Source organism: Cicer arietinum, chromosome 3 (genome assembly GCF_000331145.2).
Source record: "Cicer arietinum cultivar CDC Frontier isolate Library 1 chromosome 3, Cicar.CDCFrontier_v2.0, whole genome shotgun sequence".
Classification (NCBI taxonomy): Eukaryota; Viridiplantae; Streptophyta; class Magnoliopsida; order Fabales; family Fabaceae; genus Cicer; species Cicer arietinum.
Window position 1 is genome coordinate 4,827,582 of NC_021162.2, and position 20,014 is coordinate 4,847,595.

The 20,014-nt window shown below is 31.4% G+C and overlaps 3 protein-coding genes across 4 annotated transcripts; 1 reads left to right on the top strand and 2 right to left on the bottom strand.

Moving 5' to 3' along the window:
* The first annotated feature begins 549 nt into the window (after positions 1 to 549).
* Positions 550 to 6,367, top strand: LOC101502923 (uncharacterized). Its single transcript, XM_073365709.1, has 13 exons — positions 550 to 757; positions 845 to 986; positions 1,250 to 1,368; positions 1,456 to 1,827; positions 2,482 to 2,629; positions 2,743 to 2,807; positions 3,213 to 3,324; positions 3,672 to 3,806; positions 3,967 to 4,004; positions 4,120 to 4,212; positions 5,514 to 5,597; positions 5,686 to 5,844; positions 6,049 to 6,367. Exons 1-13 carry the CDS (start codon positions 689 to 691, stop codon positions 6,187 to 6,189), a joined length of 1,677 nt encoding a protein of 558 aa, XP_073221810.1. The 5' UTR covers positions 550 to 688; the 3' UTR covers positions 6,190 to 6,367.
* A 9,382-nt stretch (positions 6,368 to 15,749) lies between these two features.
* Positions 15,750 to 16,755, bottom strand: LOC140919873 (uncharacterized). The gene is made up of 3 exons (XM_073366713.1): positions 16,480 to 16,755; positions 16,069 to 16,140; positions 15,750 to 15,952 (listed from the first exon to the last, which is right to left on the bottom strand). The coding sequence occupies exons 1-3, from the start codon at positions 16,711 to 16,713 to the stop codon at positions 15,935 to 15,937; spliced, it is 324 nt and encodes a 107-aa protein (XP_073222814.1). The 5' UTR covers positions 16,714 to 16,755; the 3' UTR covers positions 15,750 to 15,934.
* Positions 16,756 to 17,235: 480 nt separating this feature from the next.
* On the bottom strand, positions 17,236 to 18,948 carry LOC101509137 (uncharacterized). Of its 2 annotated transcripts, none has more exons than XM_027331731.2 (6): positions 18,801 to 18,948; positions 18,439 to 18,657; positions 18,100 to 18,338; positions 17,611 to 17,829; positions 17,446 to 17,538; positions 17,236 to 17,367 (listed from the first exon to the last, which is right to left on the bottom strand). In XM_027331731.2, exons 3-6 carry the CDS (start codon positions 18,301 to 18,303, stop codon positions 17,242 to 17,244), a joined length of 642 nt encoding a protein of 213 aa, XP_027187532.2. In that variant the 5' UTR covers positions 18,304 to 18,338; positions 18,439 to 18,657; positions 18,801 to 18,948; the 3' UTR covers positions 17,236 to 17,241. The 2 variants fall into 2 exon arrangements, with proteins under 2 accessions (XP_027187532.2, XP_073221973.1); XM_073365872.1 differs by having other exon boundaries at positions 18,439 to 18,662.
* Between the last annotated feature and the right edge of the window lie 1,066 nt (positions 18,949 to 20,014).

Here is a 20,014-nt window from a genome sequence, read left to right on the forward strand (position 1 = left end):
TAATTTTACAAATTGGTCCACAACTTTATCACAATTTCACATTTGGTCCAATCTTTATAAAATTCATTTTGAACCTATTTTGTTTTTCTATTTACATTTTTACCCAAATCTTTTGACTAACAATTTTGATAAACTATTAAAACTTAATTTTATTTTAAAAATCATAAATGATGTCTATATTAAATCTTTCTTGTGATATATGTGTAATCAATAAGTTTCTAATATATTTTTGTAAAATCTATAATTTTTATACTATTATTTCACTATTAAATATTGCTTTACGCCTCCAAATTTATGAGTTAGCTGGACCAATTTTAATTAAAAGAAATAATATAATATATTTCAAGAATTTATAATAATATTTAATTTAAATTATGATAATTTTTATTTTATTTGAATAGTGTGTAAGCAACAGAAACAACACATTTTCTTTTTGGGCTTTGGCCCTGTTTTATGTTTTATATAATAATAATGTATAAATAAGAACAGAGGATTCGAACCCGTGACCAATTAATCTGCCTACTTGTTCTTTAACCGTTTTGCTATGAAAGATATGAAAGTTGATTTTGGTTTTGGGTTAGAATACACTATGCACAACGTTGCACCGAACTCTGAAAAGCCCTAACTTCTTTCCCGCGCCTTTCTCTCTTCAATCTCCTTCGACGCCGTTCTTCTCTCTCCGATCAAAATGGTTTCGCAGTGGGGAATCAAGTTCGCCGTCCACCTCATCACCAACCACTTCGGAAAAATCGTCGCTGTATTCATCTCTCACTTTCTCTCTATCTTCTTTTTTATCCTCTTTCGCCAATTTAATTAACACCTTGTTGAATTTTCGTGTCTGCAGAAAGTTTGCGAAACACTACTTCGTCAAGGACCCCTCACTTTGGAACTGTTGATTCGCTTCACGGAACTTTCCAAGGAGCACGTTAAAAACTCATTACTTGTCTTAATTCAACACAATTGTGTTCAAGCATTCATTTGCGAAGGTTAAAAAAATAGTATTAATCTTATGCTTTATCATCCTTTTTGTCAACTATATACTTGCAATGTACATGTTGGAGTAAAATAAATTTATATTTAATGGAATTTTTGGTCCTTTTAGGGTGTCTATGTGTTGAAGCCATGTCATGGTTTGATAATTATGTGTATTTGCGACGAAATCATGCTCATTATAATGATTTGATAAATATTATTGGTGGATAAAGTGACTTGGTGATGATTTTATTATTATGTATAATTATAAATGCAGGTGGCGATGTAGACGAGTCGAGAGTTAAGACACAGTATTTGGTGTTGTTTGATAACATACTCCATCGACCGAGATTTCCCAAATTCATGGAGATTGTGTTGCAGGAACTTGATAAACATGTTGGTTAAATCCTTGCTTTTTCTTGTAAACTTTTTGATATAAGGCTTAATTAAAATGCTGAAAGTGTTTTTTCAATTGTTTTGCAGTGTGAAAAGGTTCTTGAAGGATTGCTCCGCGATGGTAGGCTCACCTTAAAACAAATGATTGACCGAGCAAGTCAGGGAGCAAGTCAAGAAAATGGCAAGTGTTTTATTTGGCTGACAATTGTTTGCCGAGAGTACTGTATTTCAAGCTTCTTCAGCTCACGTATATGTTTCAAAATAATGAATCCTCTGAAATTTGTTCAGCTAAAAAATCACGCGTTTTCACTTTCAGATAGTGCAGTGGTTGCAGACGCTGTACGAGAGAACCTTTGTAAACTTCTGATGGCTCGATATGTTGAACGCTGCCCAGCTGCTGAGGTTACAATAGTTGAAGAAGAAATTATTACTAAGAAGCGTGGTGCTAAATCTGACCAGGTAACTGTTCACTTGTGTCAATTTCTATATGTAGTTCCATGACTTGGGATAAAATCAGGCATTTGATATCTATTTTGTATAAAGAACAGGGCCTTTCTAATTATGGGGTTTCAGTTAATAACAATTATGCTGAGGAATTCGGAAGCTATGTTGGATTGAGTCTCTCTTTTTTACTTAATTGTTTTCTTTTCTGTTCTTTTGTTTTGTGGGATTCCTTATGCTCACTTCTCTACTTTTTGTGATTTGTCTTTGTTATTAATAAAAAAACTGAGTTTACTGTAGTCTCTTAAATTTCTTTTGACGTTTTAGCAATGAATTATATCAGCTAATAACGCCCCTGTTTGATTTCATTTTTCTGGTAACATCAAGTAGACAAGAGGTTAGGTTAAGAACATGCCAGCAATTAGTTCACTACTAGTTAATTCAGGTTATGTACACAGTTAACGCTTCAGTTATTGCTTCCTGTTTTGGATTGTAATAGGTAAACTTATGGTTCATCAATTGCCTAAATGAAAATCAAAATAAAATGAGTGTTAGGAAGTAGATAATTAATGAGATTTTGCTGTCATGAAATGCCACAGCATAGTGTTCAGAATTGTAACATGAATAAGAATTTTGTTGATGCCGTTTATTTTCATTATTTGTATCCTATAGAATTTTAAAGCACCAGAGACCACAATACAACGTGTTATAGAAGCAGCAGTGCCTGGGGATGCGATCAGATTTTCACTCACAGCAGATACAGGATGTAATAGTGATGAAGAAACAAAGCCAGCTGATATAAATGTTGCAGAAAACAATGGTGGGATTATTGTTGTCCTGTGTGAATGTTTAGTAGATTAGTACTGATTTACAGTTCACATATGTTTTTTGCCTAAGTATGATATTTTAAACGTGGATACAAAATTGGTGCAGAAAAAGAGCAGTTAATTCTCTGGCGTGTAAATTTTGAGGAGTTCTTACGTTATCTTAGGGATAAGGTTTGTTTTACTATAAATTTCCTATTTGAACTTCATGGTATTCCTGCCCAGTTTTATATTTTTCCCCACTTTTTATAACTAACTTATAATGATTCAACAAACTGAGAGAGGGTTGTCAACGACCGTTAAAAAATTTGCAATGGAAAATACAAATGGTTTATGTCAAGAAGCAATATTCTAGAGTTGGTTATATAAGTGATGGAGTTCAACATGGCATGCATTATTATTTCTGTGTCATTGGTTTTCTTTTTAATATATTAGTTGTAAAACATTATAGTATTTTTGTGGATCTAAACTTATAAGCTATTGTGTTTGTATGAGCAAGATCAATTTTTTTGCATTCTGTTTACATTATGGATATTATTATTTGAAAAATAGACTTGAAACATTATATTCAATTTCTAGTTATTGATCGAGAATGTAAGAGCACGAATGGACGATGGAGCTGCTACTGTCGTGAGGGCAATGCTGGAGGCAACAAGAAATGTAGACAAAAGAGTGAAAATAGAAAACTCAGGTGATCTAGGTTCTGCTTTATGAATTCTGAAAGCCTATGATGTTAGAATTCATGTCTATTGGAAGATTAATATATGGATAGTAATTAATTTTTTTTAATACATATAATTTATGAAGATTTGATGATTGCTTGTGCTGTGCCCTGCTCTGATTGCTCTCAAGCATTTACCTATTTTGCATTTCAAAGATTTATAAGGCAAATGGCCTTTTTAATTTGGTTTCCCTAGTAGATTTGCCTTTGTTTTTCGTGGTTGTTTTCTGTTTTATTCTTCTGTTATTAAGAAAGACCTCCACTATTAGTATCTCATTGTACTCTCGGGGCTTACACTATCTTGTCCTATGTTTCAGTTCCCTTAGAGCTGGATCAACTTTTCACAGAGGTGATAAAGACTGAAAATGGCCTACAAATGACCATGGATCGTGTTAAGGCTTATCTAGTTCAATTGGGTTGTTCAAGTCAGATATCATTTGCATATACTATTGGTACACCAATATCTATTTTCTTTATGTTAGACTATTTTTGTGGCATAAATTGTACACCTTTTGTTTAGTTAATTATTATGTAAAAAAAAATCTAACCTATTTCTGGTTTATGGCTCGTTTAATATGTTGTAATTCAGAACTTCTTTTGTTTCCTTTCCAGATTTAAAGCACATTATTCATTTGGCTCGAAATGAAGAGGTTTTTTATTTTTATTTTTTATCGTTATATTTATAAATATCTCTCTCTCCCTCTCTCACATATGCATTCGTGGTTTACTCATGTAAGGCTGTGTCTTTTGTGTGCTGTGTTGCAGGTTGAGTCAATTGTGTTAAAAAGGTATGGAAGGGATGCCTACCGAATGTTCAGGCATCTGTCAAAGGAGAAACAGTTTTGTCCGACAGATAAGGTGATAAACTGTTGATGAAATTGTCAAACATTAATTTTACCAATAAACAAAGAGGACTCTATTGATCTTTTCTATGTAGGCAGTTTGAGATTCTAGTTTAGTTAACTTGTTACTTCTGAGTTATATTTAGCTGCACTGACTCACTTAGTCTCATTATTTTTTGGTGTGTTATAAAAATGAAATTTGACAACGGAAATTTAGGGACTATTTGATATGAGAAAGGTTCTGTTTTTATTTCCTATTTATACTTCTAATATCAATATAAAAAAGTCACCTTATTGTGATTTGTATTGGAAACGGAGAAAACAAAAGTGAAATGTGTTCTGAAGACACCAAAGTCATCTATAATTGTCTAATACTATAATTGTCTAATACACCTTATTGTCATCTATAATTGTCTAATACTATAATTGTCTAATACACCTTATTGTCATCTATAATTGTCTAATACTATAATTGTCTAATACACCTTATTGTCATCTATAATTGTCTAATACTATAATTGTCTAATACACCTTATTGTCATCTATAATTGTCTAATACTATAAAGAATAAAGAATTTATAAAATAGCTTAATCATTAATTATGGATCTGTAACATTTAGGATGAAATGTGTTCTGAAGACACCAAAGTGATCGAACCCATGTTTATCCTGTTGATATAGGGGATTAAGTAGTGAGTGACTACTTAAATCATTTAATGATCTTCGATATTATGCTTTTTTCCGCTCATGTTTATTTTTTGTTGGGTAGTAACAACAACCATTTATATATTTCTATTTACAGAAGAAATATTTCATTTTCAGGGATAAATTGAGTCTTCAACAGGTTGTCAGTCTTAAAACATAAACTCTGGATTATGATAATAAATTTCCAGTTGCACTATATTATTTTGTTATTTCTTTGTTTTTTCTCTCCAATTGTTAGTAAAAATACTTTGGTAGGAGAGGGTGAAAGATAGCCTAGTGGTGGATCAGACTTCGTACCTCAATGAAGTCCAAAAGACTTGACTCACATCAATTGAGTGACAAGCTCATGCATGATATTTTTTGAGAAAACTACGAACATATTTAAATGACCAAAATCGGATTTGCAAAAGCTGTTAGATTATGATGTCTATTAACTTCATGCACATTGACACTCCATGTGCCAAAAACCATTTACACAGATTTCTCAATTGATATTGTATGTTAGTGATTACAAATTCCTCTGTTTCTTTTTAAACTGAAAAAAAAAAAAATCAGACGATTTAAACATATTACATTACTGCTATGGCCTTCAATGCTTCTCTTTTCTGTGTAGATTGCAGAGTCGACTCTTGTTGAGAAAAAGGAAGCTCCAAAGTTACTGAACAGGTTATTGAAGGATAACTACTTGCATATGGAGGTGACCAATTATCCTTTTTAATATGTATAAACTCTTTGATATTTTTGACTTGATACTTAATCTTTCTGTAACTTAATCTTCCTTGCAGAAATTAAATGTCAGTGTTGTGGGATCTAATAAGCAAACACAGCTTTTAATGTGGAGAGTTAACCAGCCGCTGCTTTGGGAATATGTTCTGGATGAGATGTACCATGCTGCCTTAAATTTGAGCCTAAGAATGGCTTTTGAGCAGGAAAAGGATGAAGAGGTTAGTAACACTAAAGTTGTTTATTTCAGTTAAACAAAGCTGTTTCTAAGTTTAGTGTACCACGTCGAAGCAAAATGTTTGACATCGTTCATAATGATGATCCGCTTATCTTTCAATCTATTGACCACAGTTCCTGCATTTGAGTTTCACTGTAAGTTGATTGATATTTTGTACTCAAGTTAATGTTGTTGGTGCTTGTTCCAGATTTTAAATGTTCCCAAGGACAAGATTACGGCGTCGGAGCCACTGCAGAAGAAGTACAAACGGCTACAAAATGTTTGCTTACTCTTGGGATCATCATTGTTGAAACTTGACGATGCTCTGATGCTTTTCCATGACTTCTGAATATATATTTTGAGACAATTACTGTGATTTCTTTGTAGATGAATGACAAATTTGATATTTTATTTATAATTGAATAATATTTCCGAGTACAATTTGAGTATTCACATTAAATTTAGCTGATGATAAGGATTTTGATGTAATTGGTTGGTATTTAACGGATAACAGTTTTTATTTTTTATTTTTTATTTTTTTAAGTTTGCTGCTTAATGTCAACAAAATAGTTACGTGGCGTTTGGTTATGTTGCGGCAAAAATTGAATTGATTTTGTAAATTTGTTTATAATAAAAAAATGAGAATGTAAGATTATTTATATTTGATATATTTATATTACAATAAGTTCACCAAATTTGAATGAAAAATTATGTTTGGAGTTAAAAATTACAAATCTAAGTTCTAAATTAAAATAATTTTACTAAAACATGTCAAGATTAGTTGTACTACTTCAGAATTAATTTTAAGGTATCCAGTGAAATTAAATATACACTATGTAGTTGTTATTGTCATTCAAGTTAGTTATAATCAAGAATCCATGAAAATAAGATATTTTAGTATTTATGTTTCTTATCAAGTTTCTTTCGCAACGCTAAATATTTTTTCTACGACATATATAGGTAAGCATGTTGAATGTTGCACAAATCAGAATTCAAGTATCCTACCAATTCCATTAAAATAATCCATTTTTTTATAAAGTGTCAAGGTGGAGGTGAAGGGTTGTAGTTGCGGATAAAATCAAGCAGATCAATGAATAAATATCTGCAGATAAAATACATAAATATTTTAACTACTCGTTCATTAATGGACACAGTGACACATGTAATAATATTTATATCCGCAAATACATTTTACATGTGTCACTGTGTCACTGTAATACATTTTATTATAGGTTAAAAACATGTGTCACTGTAACACATGTAATCAAAATATTATCAGATTAACATGTTGTTGGTCCTACAAAGTGTTTGTGAGAATGTGTACCAAAAGTTCTCCTCCTTATTCAACACAACAACAATAACAATTTGAAGTACCTTGGATATCCTCCATTGATACCCCAAGATATTTCATAATCAAGTTTGTTATCTGCATTGGATGGAGCAAGCATTGTATATTTTGATGGGAGGTTGCATGAAACTGTTGAGACAAAATCTCTCAAATGATTTTAATGATAACAAAATTACTTAAGAGATTATGATTGTGGTTAATGACTAACATGTGCTCTTGAGTGTATTCATTTAAGTTAATAGGTCATTAATCATTAAGGCAAAAAGAAGGAAAAAGTAATTCTGGCCTGAGGATGGAAAACCCTCGTGAGGATGGAAAACCCTCGTGAGGATGGAAAACCCTCGTGAGGATGGAAAACCCTCGTGAGGATGGAAAACCCTCGTGAGGATGGAAAACCCTCGTGAGGATGGAAAACCCTCGTGAGGATGGAAAACCCTCGTGAGGATGGAAAACCCTCGTGAGGATGGAAAACCCTCGTGAGGATGGAAAACCCTCGTGAGGATGGAAAACCCTCGTGAGGATGGAAAACCCTCGTGAGGATGGAAAACCCTCGTGAGGATGGAAAACCCTCGTGAGGATGGAAATTGCTGCAAGCGCGAGGATGGAAATTGCTGCAAGTTGAAAAACTCCAGATCTGGACAATCTGATTTCTCACCAGAATAATTGTGTTTATTCAAATGTATAACAATGTCAAACATGAATAAACAAAGCATTCAAAGCAAGAGTCAAAAGGTCAAAAGAAAAAGGTGAATATGGCTAGATCTAGTATGTAAAGGAAAAGGCTAGCAAAAGTGAAAGCAACCTATCAAGCATGTGCAAATGTCAAAATCTGATCATTTAATGGGCTTGCACGTTTTAATGCATAAGGAAGTCAAGTTAGCAAAAGGCAACTTGAAACAAGCCAAAAATGGAAGATCACATGTTGCTGCCAGATCTGATCCTCGGACTGAGTATGACAGTCCTATGTCATAAAGTGGCTTTTTCTCTCTTGTCCACATCACCTCAAAAGATGAAGCCAACCTAGACCTTAAAGACTTCGAAAAATGCAGCTCAGAAACAGCCTTGCACTCTGATTAAAGTGAAAAAGCAAGGACATGTCAAGATCAAAGCATGTGCTGCGTGAGGATGGTTCTGCCTAAGCCTAACAAGCTGAGTGGCAGTTCTGTAATTTTGATGAAAACCTTGGATCCTTTGAAAATGAGCTCCAACGGTCATCAAGGGCTTGGATCTCTATAAAATGCATACAAGCTCTCCATTGGAAGACACACAACACACTTGCATAAAAAGATCAAGCATCTTAAAGCTTTCAAGAAGCAAATCACATCCTCCCTTATTACTTTCTTTGATCCTACACTATATCTTTGTATATCTTTTGAGAAAGTATTAAGTATCAATCACTCTCATTCTACTTTGTAATTTCCTAGTGAGTGAAGCTTGGAAATATTTGGAAATTGATTGTAAGCTTGGTGAAGGTTGATAATACACGGTTGTAATCATCCTCGGGTTGAGGATTGATCTGTTTTGAAAGTTAGTGAAATCTCACAAGGGTGTGAGGACTGGACGTAGCCATCTTTGGGTGAACCAGTATAAAATTGTGTGCGTGTCCCTCATATTCTGCTCCTACTCTTTTACTCAGCTTAGATCTAACGTTTTAAAAATCCCATCCTCGAGCTAGCCATCCTCTGCAAGAGGATAATTTTTAAAACACTTAAAAATTGTTTTTAACAGCAAAATCCCTATTCAACCCCCCCCTTCTAGTGATATTTAGCTACAACATACCCTTTATATTTATTGTTCTTTATGTCTTAACTATCTTCAAATACTTTTAATAAATGCTTTATTAATTTGAAGGAAAACTATTTGACAAACAACTTAAACTAAAAATGTTTTTCATTAAGTGCTTATGTATCTAATGGAAGATACCGTGGTCAATTCAAGTGATGTTCAATAGTGTTTATGACATTACTCTCTTTGTTAACCGTTGTTTAATATTTTTACTAATATATTAAAAATAATAATAAATAAATTAATAAGTATACTTTTAGAATAAAATATAAATAAAATAGTTCATATTTATTATAGTGGAATATAAACAAAAATTAATATAAATTTTTTCAATTAACTATCTTTCATTTAATATAACTTTTTTCAATGACTCAATTAATTAGTCATGAGATAAATTTAAAGAATAAATTTTAATATTTTATTAGAATTTACATCGATTTAATAGATGAACAATATTATTTAATATGCGGAATTTGGTCCTATTTTTACTATAATTCATTTTAAATGAAATAACCATTTTACAAAATTGTTTTCATTAAAAATTAGTTATTAATAAAAGTCGGAGATCTATTAATTTTAAAAGTAACTTTAATATAAGTTATTTTGTACAATAATCTAAAGAAAACATCAATTTTATTCAACCAAAAAATAAAAATTAAAAAAATATCAACTATAAATGTTTGTCAACCAAGTTTTCTTTTTGGACAAGCGTGTCAATTAGACAAAAGGACCACAAAATTGGTATATGTTGATGTTAATTTAAAATATTTGGTATTCACTTTGTTTCCAACAATAGATTTATTTATAAAAATAATTGATTAAAAAATCTTCTATATTTTTAAAATGATATTATTTATTTTTTGGCAAAAATTATTTTTTGAACTGTATAATCTAATGAATACAAAATATACTAATCTCTATCCAATATAATATATATAATATATATATATATATATATATATATACTAATCTTTATATTTATGATTATTGTAAATATATTAATATTTAATAAAATTATATTTCATTTATTTATTTATTTTATTTTTATATTTTTATTTTATTTATATGTAATATATATTCTTTTTTTAATTAAACTAACTAATTATTAAAAAAATGAGATTCTAACAATTGAGAGTTTGATAAAAAAGATAATAAAATCGGACAAAAAAAAAAATATTTGATTTAGATAGTAACTTGTTTTTTTAAATAAGCACTTGCATAAGGCAAATACGTGCAGACTGCAAATAAGACGGACTTTGACTTAACACAAATACTTCCGTGTGGCTTAAATCAAATACTTAACATTGCTAATTTACTGGAGTTACACCATAACTCGTGCTACGGAAACACAACGCATTTATATTAATTTATATATATATATATATATATATATATATATATATAAATTTTTCTAAATTTTATTGATATTATATAAAATATAATCCTAATTTAGTTTAAAAATTATTTTCTTACACTGTTAATGTGACTGATCAAAGGCATCATTCCTGTTGAGATAAAATCTCTCAAATGATTTTAATGATAACAAAATTATTTAAGAGATTATGATTGTGGTTAATAACTAATTTGTGCTTTTGAGTGAATTCATTTAAGAAAACATGTTATTAATCATTAAAGCAAAAATGAGAAAAATCTGATACAAATCTGAAGGATTGAAATTCCTGAGGATGACCTCGTGAAAAGGATGAAGTCTCAAATCTGCACAAAACTTGTCCTCTCCAGAATAAATGTTTTTATTCATTAAAGAAATACACATTAGTATCAAAGAATGAATAAATAAAGCATTTGAAATAAAAATAAGAAGGCCAAAGGAAAAGGACGAGAATGGCTAGATCTAGCTAGAGGATGACAGTGCTAGGTTGGAGGATGGTTCAGTAAAGTTGAAAGCGACCCATCAAATATGTGTAAAGGCTAAAATCAGACCATTTATTGTGCTTGCACGAATGAATATATGAAGAAGTCAAGTTACAGAAAGGCAACAACAAACAAGCCAAAAATGAAAGACTTCACATGTGAAAAGCAAATATGATCCTCGGACTGGAGGATGGCAGTCCTATGAAAGAGGGTGTCTCTCTCTCTCTCTTGTCAACATCACTCTTAAAAGTTGAAATCAACCTAGTCCTTAAAGTTTATGAAAAGGTTGTAGCTCGCATAGTCAAAGAAACAGTCTTACACTCTTTGAAGAAAGAAAATAGAAAAGGACATCTCAAGATCAAGTTTCAAGGAAACTGATCTTCCTGCGCAAAAATAGACATTAAATATATTAATTTTTATAAATTTTATTGACATTAAATAAAATCTAATCATAACCTAACTTAAAAATTACTTTTTCACACGATCAATGTTACTCATCAAATGCATGACTCCAACACCACTCTTTAATCTTAATATAATGCCTTATTTTTGAATTCTCCAAAGAATCTTCTTTCTTTCCAAAAAACATATTATAAAACAATACTTTTAATTTTAAACAAATAAAAACAATAATTGTTAAAAAATTAAATAATTAGATTAGATGAAATAAGAATTTTTAAAATAATGTACATGACATATATAAATTAAGTAAATTAGTAAATGTAAAGATGAGTAAGTAACTTAATAATGAATTTTTATTATTCAACATGGTATGTTATTTATATGAAATACATGACATTCAAGAATTCATATAAATTTTGTTGTATCAAGTGGCCAAATATCTTTCATTCCGGTACTACTCACAAAATACTAAAGAAAAATGTATAGTATATTAGTAAAATTAAAATGTAACCATTTAAAATATTCGTTTTTGAAAAATCATTACACACTTTCACAGTCAACTTGACAAAATGTGATGTAATAGATTTGTTAAAATAGTGTCTGAAGTTTGAAAAACCATTACTTTGTTAAGATAGTGTTTGAAGTTTGAAAATTCGTTAAAATGAACACACACTTGTTAACCCAGTTCAGAGATTAACTCCTACATCTGGGGGACTGGATCCGACTTGAATTATCACTAATTATGAGATGAAAATGTTTACAATGATAGATTTTTCTATGTTGTCAAATTTTCTGCACTTAGTAAATCTGCAACTTGTTATCTATATTCAATCTTTTTCCCTCTATTTTGTAAGCCTTGCTTTTACATACATTTAGTTTACAGTTTTGGAGTAACAAACTAAATAACTAAAGTAGTTACAAGTAGTTACAACTAACTAATTTAACTACCCAAAACAGTTTGGCTTCTTAATTGAGTACCACTTTTAAAAATTTTACACCTTGGTACCAAATGAGAAGCTTCAACTTGTGATTCTTCAAATCAGATCATCTTTGTCCTTGATATCAGTTTCTGGAATTGATATTAAGCAAATTCAAACAGTGCCTGAACTTGCTAAGTGTGACATGTTTTGTAAACATATCAGCTGGGTTGTCACTTGTGTGCACCTTTACCACATTTATCTCACCCCTTTCAATGACATCCATGATGAAATGCAACCTGATGTCTATATGCTTGGTTATTTCCTGATGCATTTGACTTTTACTCAAATGAATGGCATTTTGGCTGTCACAATTTATGCAAACCGACTCTTGTTTAACACCAATTTCAATGGTTAATCCTCTCAACCAAATTCCTTCTTTCATAGCTTCAGCAAGAGCAACATTTTCTGCTTCTATTGTTGATAATGTCATTATGTTGAAGATTAGCTTTCCGATTGACTGTGTTGTTAAACATTGTGACCACATGTCCTATAAGAGACCTTTTTCTATCTAAATCTCCAGCAAAATCAAGAGTCTACAATTCCTTGAACTGGTTTTGATGTTTCTGAACTTTTTCTGTATTTCAAACACATGCTTTGACTTCCCATTTAGGTACCTTAGAATCCATTTGACAATTTGCCAATGACTCATTCATGGGTTTCCCATAAATCTGCTCGTGACACTTACATCATGAGTAATATATGGCCTTGAGCAGATCATAACATACATGATACTTCCTATTGCACTTGCATATGATATATTCTTCATGTCTTCTGCTTCCAGATTTGTGTTTGGTGACATGCTGAAGAAAGCTTGAAATGAGCTGCTAGTGGAGAGCTCATTACCTTTGATTCACACATATGGAATCTATTTAGAACCTTTCTAATGTAGCTTTCTTGGGAAATTATCAATTTCCCTTGCTCTCTGATTCTGATGATTTCCATTCCTGTGATCCTCTTGGATGGCCCCAAGTCCTCCATCTCGAATTCTTTCTTCAGTTGACCCTTCAATTTTTCTATTTCTTTCATATTTTTAGATGCTATTAGCATGTCATTTACATATAGCAACAAGTAAATGTATGTGATTGATGATACTTGTTTATAGTACACACGACTATCAAAATTACTTATAGCATAACTTTGACAGAGTATGAATGAATCAAACCTTAAGTACCATTGCCTTTGTGATTGTTTTAGCCCATAGAGTGATCTCTTGCATTAAGATTGTTTCATTTAGATCACCATGGAGAAATATTGTTTTGACATCCATCTGCTCTAATTCCATGTCAAAGTGTGCTACCATGGCTAGAATTATCCTTATAAATGCATGATTTACTACAGGAGAAAATATTTCATTATAGTCTACACCTTCCCTTTGAGTGAATCCCTTTGCTACTTGTAGTGCTTTGAACCTAGGTAGTTCAACTCCTGGAATTCCCTCCTTCCTCTTGAAGATCCATTTGTTGCCTACAATTCTGAAGTTGGCTAGCTTGGGTATGAGTTCCCAAGTGTTGTTCTTCTCCAATGATTTCAGCTCCTCAGTCATAGCTAAAATCAAATTTTCTTTGTTTTGATACTTGACAGCTTCATTGTAGTTCATGGGATCCTTTTGTATAATCTCTTCAACAACATGTAATGCATAACTGATCATGTCTGCATAACCATATCTTAGAATGGGTTTTGATATTCTTCTTTCTCTATCACTGATGAGGTTATAATAATATGATTCATGCTTTGGGAACATAGCATGTTCTATTGGGTTTGCATCAATCTTGGATTATTGTGCCTGTTGATGTTCAGAAGTCAAGAACGTTCTTGACTTCTGTTGATCTTTCACCTTTTCTATGGCTGAAGTCAAGAACATTCTCCGTTTATCTGCAATTTTCTCCACCTCAAGATCAAACCTCTCAGTTCTGTCTTGTTGAATCTGTTGTTGTTCCAAGAACGTTCTCCGGTTTTCTTCATCTTTCTCCACCTCAAGATCAATCCTCTCATCTTCAATTTGATGTGAGCCTTTATTCGCAGCATTGTTTACAGGCTTATATAGCTCAAGCTCATAAAACTTAACATCCTTGCTGATGATACATTTACTATTTTCAGGACACCATATCCTATAACCTTTTACACCACTTGGATATCCAACAAAATACCATTTCTTGGCTCGAGGGGCTAGCTTCCCTTTCTTGGTTACAGACTATTCTTGGTTTTATACAGAAAAAACACATATTGATAAAAAAAACTGATAAAACGAATATTGATTAGATCAATGTCAAGAACGTTCTCCGTTTTTTGACTGAAACGAAGAATGATCAGTTTTAAGCATAATTTAAAACATGTAATGCTAAAATAAACACACACACTTGTTAACCCAGTTATGAGATTAACTCTTATGTCTGGGGGACTGTATCCAACTTGAATTATCACTAGTTATGATATGACAATATTTACAATGATAGATTTTCTATGCTGCCAGATTTTGTGCATTTAGTAAATCTATAGCTTGTTATCTATATTGAACCTCTGTCCCTCTGTTTTGTTAGTTTTGCTTTTATATATAGTTAGCTTACAGTTTTGGAGTAACTAACTAACTAACTCTAGTAGTTACAACTAACTAATTTAACTACCCAAAATAGTTTGGCTTCTTAATTGAGTACCACTTTTAACACACATCGTGTTATTCGAGCAAAATCTAAACGTACAATATGCAAATTTAAGGTGGAACACAACCACGTATCTTCTTCCCACTTGCACACTTGGAAAATATTGAGATCAATTGGCTTCCTCATTAAAACATTAAATTCCTCCACCGCAAACACAAAAAGGAACATTGACATCAGATATTCTTGTCTTAGTCTTCATTCCATGAAGAACAATGATGTTGGAGAACCATTTAGCAAGAGAGAGGTAGTTGTCGAAGACAAGAACTTTTGCACCCATCTCATCCATGTACCCCCAAAGCTGATATGGTCTAACATACGATTAATGAAGTTCCAACTGATGGTATTATAGGCCTTTTGGAAATCCAACTTAAACATTCTTTTTGCCCAAACAATGAACTTATTTGCAATCAATCCACATCACACTATAAGAAATTGAACGTTTAGCGACAGTGAAAATCTGTAGGTAAACGTATAAAAACCGTAGGGATAGGCAAAATTACCTATACCGACGGGTTTTTTTTTCGTGGTATATAATTGCCCAATGCCTACGGATTTTCCCCGTGGCTATAGGGTATAGTGACTGAATTTTTTCTGTTGCGGTAAACATTTGATTTTACCTACGGATATTTCATTGTTGGTATATACTTTAGCCATAATTTATAAAAATTATACCTACGGTTTTGATTCTGTTGTTATACATTTAAGTGACAACCTTTTTCTGTTGGTATAAGTTTTAAGAGTAATTAATTTATTATAAATATTAATTTTTTGTTATCAACAAAAATTATATAATAATTTAAAATTTATTTTATAAAATTAACCAAATATAAATATACAATGAAATATATATATCTAAGACTCAAAATAAAATAAAAGGTGTTCATTGTATATATTAAAAATTAATATAAAAGTCTTACAACGATAAAACAAAACCCTTAACCTCAAAAAATAGACATTTAAAATAGACATCTTGTGTCATACATAACAATCTCAAAAAATATTAAGAAATAGAGTCCACTAAATTGCCAATATTCCATCTTCAACAACAAATTAGCTTTTAATCTTCACCTACAATCAATAAAATAACAAATGAATAAATACACGATTCCACATAAAAATATTACTAATAAAATAGAGAAAATGTTAATGATTTTAATTAAAATTAACTAATACTATCTAATTACCATTTTCATTATTTCGTTGTTGTTTGGACTAAGTGAATTCAAATGGTTTTGAGCACTAGTAGCATCAGGAACCTATCACAAAAAATAGAAAATATTACTTATGAAAAATACAATTATGGAACTTATGAAGTTAGTTGGATAAGATTAATAACTTATGATATACCTGTCTTGCAGCTTGTATTATATATTAACATCTGCTCCAGAAAATCGATTTTGAATTAAAGTCATCACATTTGCTAATAAGTTTTCCATATTCTTAACACTTTTTCGCAACTCTTCATTTTCAGATGCACAAACCTTCAATTTTTTAGAATGAGGAATCTTGCCCAAACATCGCAAATATTACTTATGAAAAATACGATTATGGAACTTATGAAGTTAGTTGGATAAGATTAATAACTTATGATATACCTGTCTTGCAGCTTGTATTATATCATTAACATCTGCTCCAGAAAATCGATTTTGAATTAAAGTCATCACATTTGCTAACAAGTTTTCCATATTCTTAACTCTTTCGCGCAACTCTTCATTTTCAGATGCACAAACCTTCGATTTTTTAGAATGAGGAATCTTGCCCAAACATCGCACACGTCCGTTTTTATCAGGTCCTTGTACTTGATAAAATATGTCATCCTTCCAAGACATAGAATCTTGTGTGTCTTGGGTTGATTGAGAAGTTCTAGCCTCAATATTATGTTTTTTTAGTTCTTCCTAAAAAATAAAATAAAAATTATTAATGATTGAAAATACCAAATTGAAATTGACATTCAAAGCATGTAGTACTACAATAAGATCCAATTAAAAAACTTCAACATTGCATATAGGCTAACAAATACAAAATCTCCTAAAAGGTCAAGTAAAAATCCAATACAATCATCATACATTTGAAAATAAAATTCAGCACTTTGTCAAACTTAATTTATACACACTTTATATATTGGTACCGTTTAATTATTATCAAAACTTACAATCAATCTTCCAGCCTTTTTATTGACAATTGTTCCATCTTTACGAGTGCGGGTATCAATGTAAATCTCTTTAAGTTTATAGGCTAACAAATACAAAATCTCCTAAAAGGTCAAGTAAAAATCCAATACAATCATCATACATTTGAAAATAAAATTAAGCACTTTGTCAAACTTAATTTATACACACTTTATATATTGGTACCGTTTAATTATTATCAAAACTTACAATCAATCTTGCAGCCTTTTTATTGACCATTGTTCCATCTTTACGAGTGCGGGTATCAATGTAAATCTCTTTACGTCCAGGCAACACTCCTTTGCCCTTTTTTATCTACAACCAAATAAATAAGTTAAATGCATTTCATTGTTAATAATTAAAGCCGCCATAAAAATAGAAATAGAAATAAACCTTCTCATCAATAAACTTTGGGAGACTTTTTGAACCCATACAATGAACATCTTCAAATTTAGCCCGATTTTGCCTATTAATTTTACTTATTTTCTGCAATTGAAATAAAATATTAGTCTAAATAATAAACTCATTAATATATTACTCATAATATATACGACTTACTTGTCCTTCATCAGAAAACCAATGATGAACCAAACCACGATATTGATTTGGGTCAACCCTATCATCTGGTACAAGAGATGCAACTTCTTCTTCTGTTTTAGTAGGGTCATATGCCATTGACTTTAGATCACCCTTCCATTGCCTCCATTTCTCATTCAGCTCAGATTTTAACATTTCTCTTGTTAAGTCATTTATTGGAGGAACAAACTCAAATTTACTCTACACAATAAGAGATGTTAAAGAAACATGTTATATTAGTTAAATATATTCTTACAGTTATCAACATGTTATGATGTAGTTTGAGTGTGCTAAACATCTATATTCTTAAACTATAAGTATAATTATAAATTGTTAATCCATCAAATATTCCTAACATCATCATTGTACATCAAACATGTTAGAGCACAAAAACTAAAAAACATGTTAATTGTACATCTCAATTGACTTCTTAAAAAAATGTTATATTAGTTAAATGAATAATCATAATACCTCTATTAATTTCAACATTTCTTCTTTGTAATCATTTGGCATAACTTTCCATGACTTGTAGTTGATAGGAGCATATTGATACCTTCTAGCTACGCTACCAATGAAACGAGTTAGAGTTGTCCCTTCCTCACCAATGGGTCGACCATATTTGTCCAAATTAACGATTATTAAATCACCATGTTCCATTTCCCATACATCTAACATTTTTGTAGGACCTCTAGCCCGTTTAGGCTCTACTTCTACAAACAAAACAAAAGGACAATAACATTATGTGTGCATATAAGTCATAATAAAAATAATATAAATAAAACTTCAAAACAAAGAATATATAATTAATACCTTTTTCAATTTGTTCTTCTTCAACTTCTATATCAGAGGGAATTGAGTGAGATTCTATAGACTCATGTATGACACCTTCTCCATGACAAGGACTAGAACGAGTTTCTGCAACATTACTTCCTTCTACATTGGTTGAGTTTGTATTATTAGAAGTAGACTGAATTCCTTCATTATCACTTGCTCAATGTCGAATATTTAACTTTCTTCTTCGAGCCATTGCTTCTCTAACACAAAATCATAAATGAGTAACTTGGACAAAATTCAAAAAACATAGACAAATCTAAAAGTATAAGAAAAACATAGACAAATCTAAAAGTATAAGAAAAACATAATGTATAAAATCATGCACAACTAGAACAGACTTCATTCGTCTTCCTCATCATCTTCATCATCATCCATATTATCAACATCAACAACTTCAAGCCTAACCAAATCATTAACATTTTGAGTAGCTTCACTTGTATTGCCCATTAGTTGCCCATCTTCAACTTCAAGCCTAACCAAATTGTGGACTTTCATAAAATATGTCCATTTCCTCTGGTGTGGTCATCTGACCTACTATCTCCAAAGGTGAACCAGGGATGGTTTGGACATGTCCATATTGACGCAATACCCTATCTGGCAAGTGAGCATACATCTTGGGACCCCAGCGTATCCACCATCTGAATAATGAAACAACCTCAAATGGTCGCTTCGGTCTATACTCTCTGTAGGGTGTCCAACATATGCCATCAACATCAATCTTGTCCAGTGCTTTCCTAAATGGAATAACCAAACCTTTATCCCGTTTTGGCTTCCATCTAAGTGCTCTCGGATAGTCCTCATCATAAATCTGAGATAGTCTACAACAATTCGCACATAATGCTGGAAAATGCTCATACACCCACGCCTGCACATATACAATAAGATATTCATAAATCAATAAAGCAACAAACCATGAAATCAGGAAATAAATCAAACCAAGAAAGCAAGCGCAAATACCTGTAATAGTATTAGATGTGATGTAGCTAAATATCACTAGAAGGGGGGTTGAATAGGGATTTTGCTGTTTTAAAAATAATTTTCAAGTGTTTTAAAAACTATCCTCTTGCTGAGGATGGCAAGCCCGATGATGGGTTTTCAAAACTTTCAAATTCAAAACGAGTTAAAGAGTTAAGAAGCAATATAAGATTGACACACACTGTTTTTATACTGGTTCACCCAAAGATGGCTACTTCCAGTCCTCACACCCTTGTGAGATTTCACTAATGTTCAAACAGATCAACCTCTGACCGAGGATGATTACAACTTGTGTATTCTCAAGCTTCACCAAGCTTACAATCAGATTTCAAATATTTCCAAGTGTACCTCACGTGGAAATTACAGTGTGATAAGAGAGTGGTTGATTCTAAATACTTTCTCAAAAGATTAAAAAAGATCTAATGTAGGATTTGTAGAAAGTATGAAGATTTAATGGATGTTGCTTCTTGAAAGCTTTAAGATCTTTGATCTTTTTTAATGCAATGTGTTGTGTATAGATGAAGATCAGCTTGCTGCAATTTATAGAGGTCTTGTGATGTTCATTTCATAAGCCAAG

Excerpts from the sequence above, each read along its gene's own strand:
- LOC140919873 (XM_073366713.1), bottom strand. The coding sequence starts at position 16,713 with ATGTCTTGGAAGGATGACATATTTTATCAAGTACAAGGACCTGATAAA. Across the intron at positions 16,141-16,479 it reads TAATACAAGCTGCAAGACAG|GTTCCTGATGCTACTAGTGC; the intron begins GTATATCATAAG and ends TTTTTGTGATAG.
- LOC101509137 (XM_027331731.2), bottom strand. The coding sequence starts at position 18,303 with ATGTTAGATGTATGGGAAATGGAACATGGTGATTTAATAATCGTTAAT. Across the intron at positions 17,830-18,099 it reads AAATGTTGAAATTAATAGAG|AGTAAATTTGAGTTTGTTCC; the intron begins GTATTATGATTA and ends CTTATTGTGTAG. Across the intron at positions 17,368-17,445 it reads CAAAGTTTATTGATGAGAAG|ATAAAAAAGGGCAAAGGAGT; the intron begins GTTTATTTCTAT and ends ATTTGGTTGTAG.
- LOC101502923 (XM_073365709.1), top strand. The coding sequence starts at position 689 with ATGGTTTCGCAGTGGGGAATCAAGTTCGCCGTCCACCTCATCACCAAC. Across the intron at positions 1,828-2,481 it reads GTGGTGCTAAATCTGACCAG|AATTTTAAAGCACCAGAGAC; the intron begins GTAACTGTTCAC and ends TGTATCCTATAG. Across the intron at positions 5,598-5,685 it reads ATAACTACTTGCATATGGAG|AAATTAAATGTCAGTGTTGT; the intron begins GTGACCAATTAT and ends TCTTCCTTGCAG.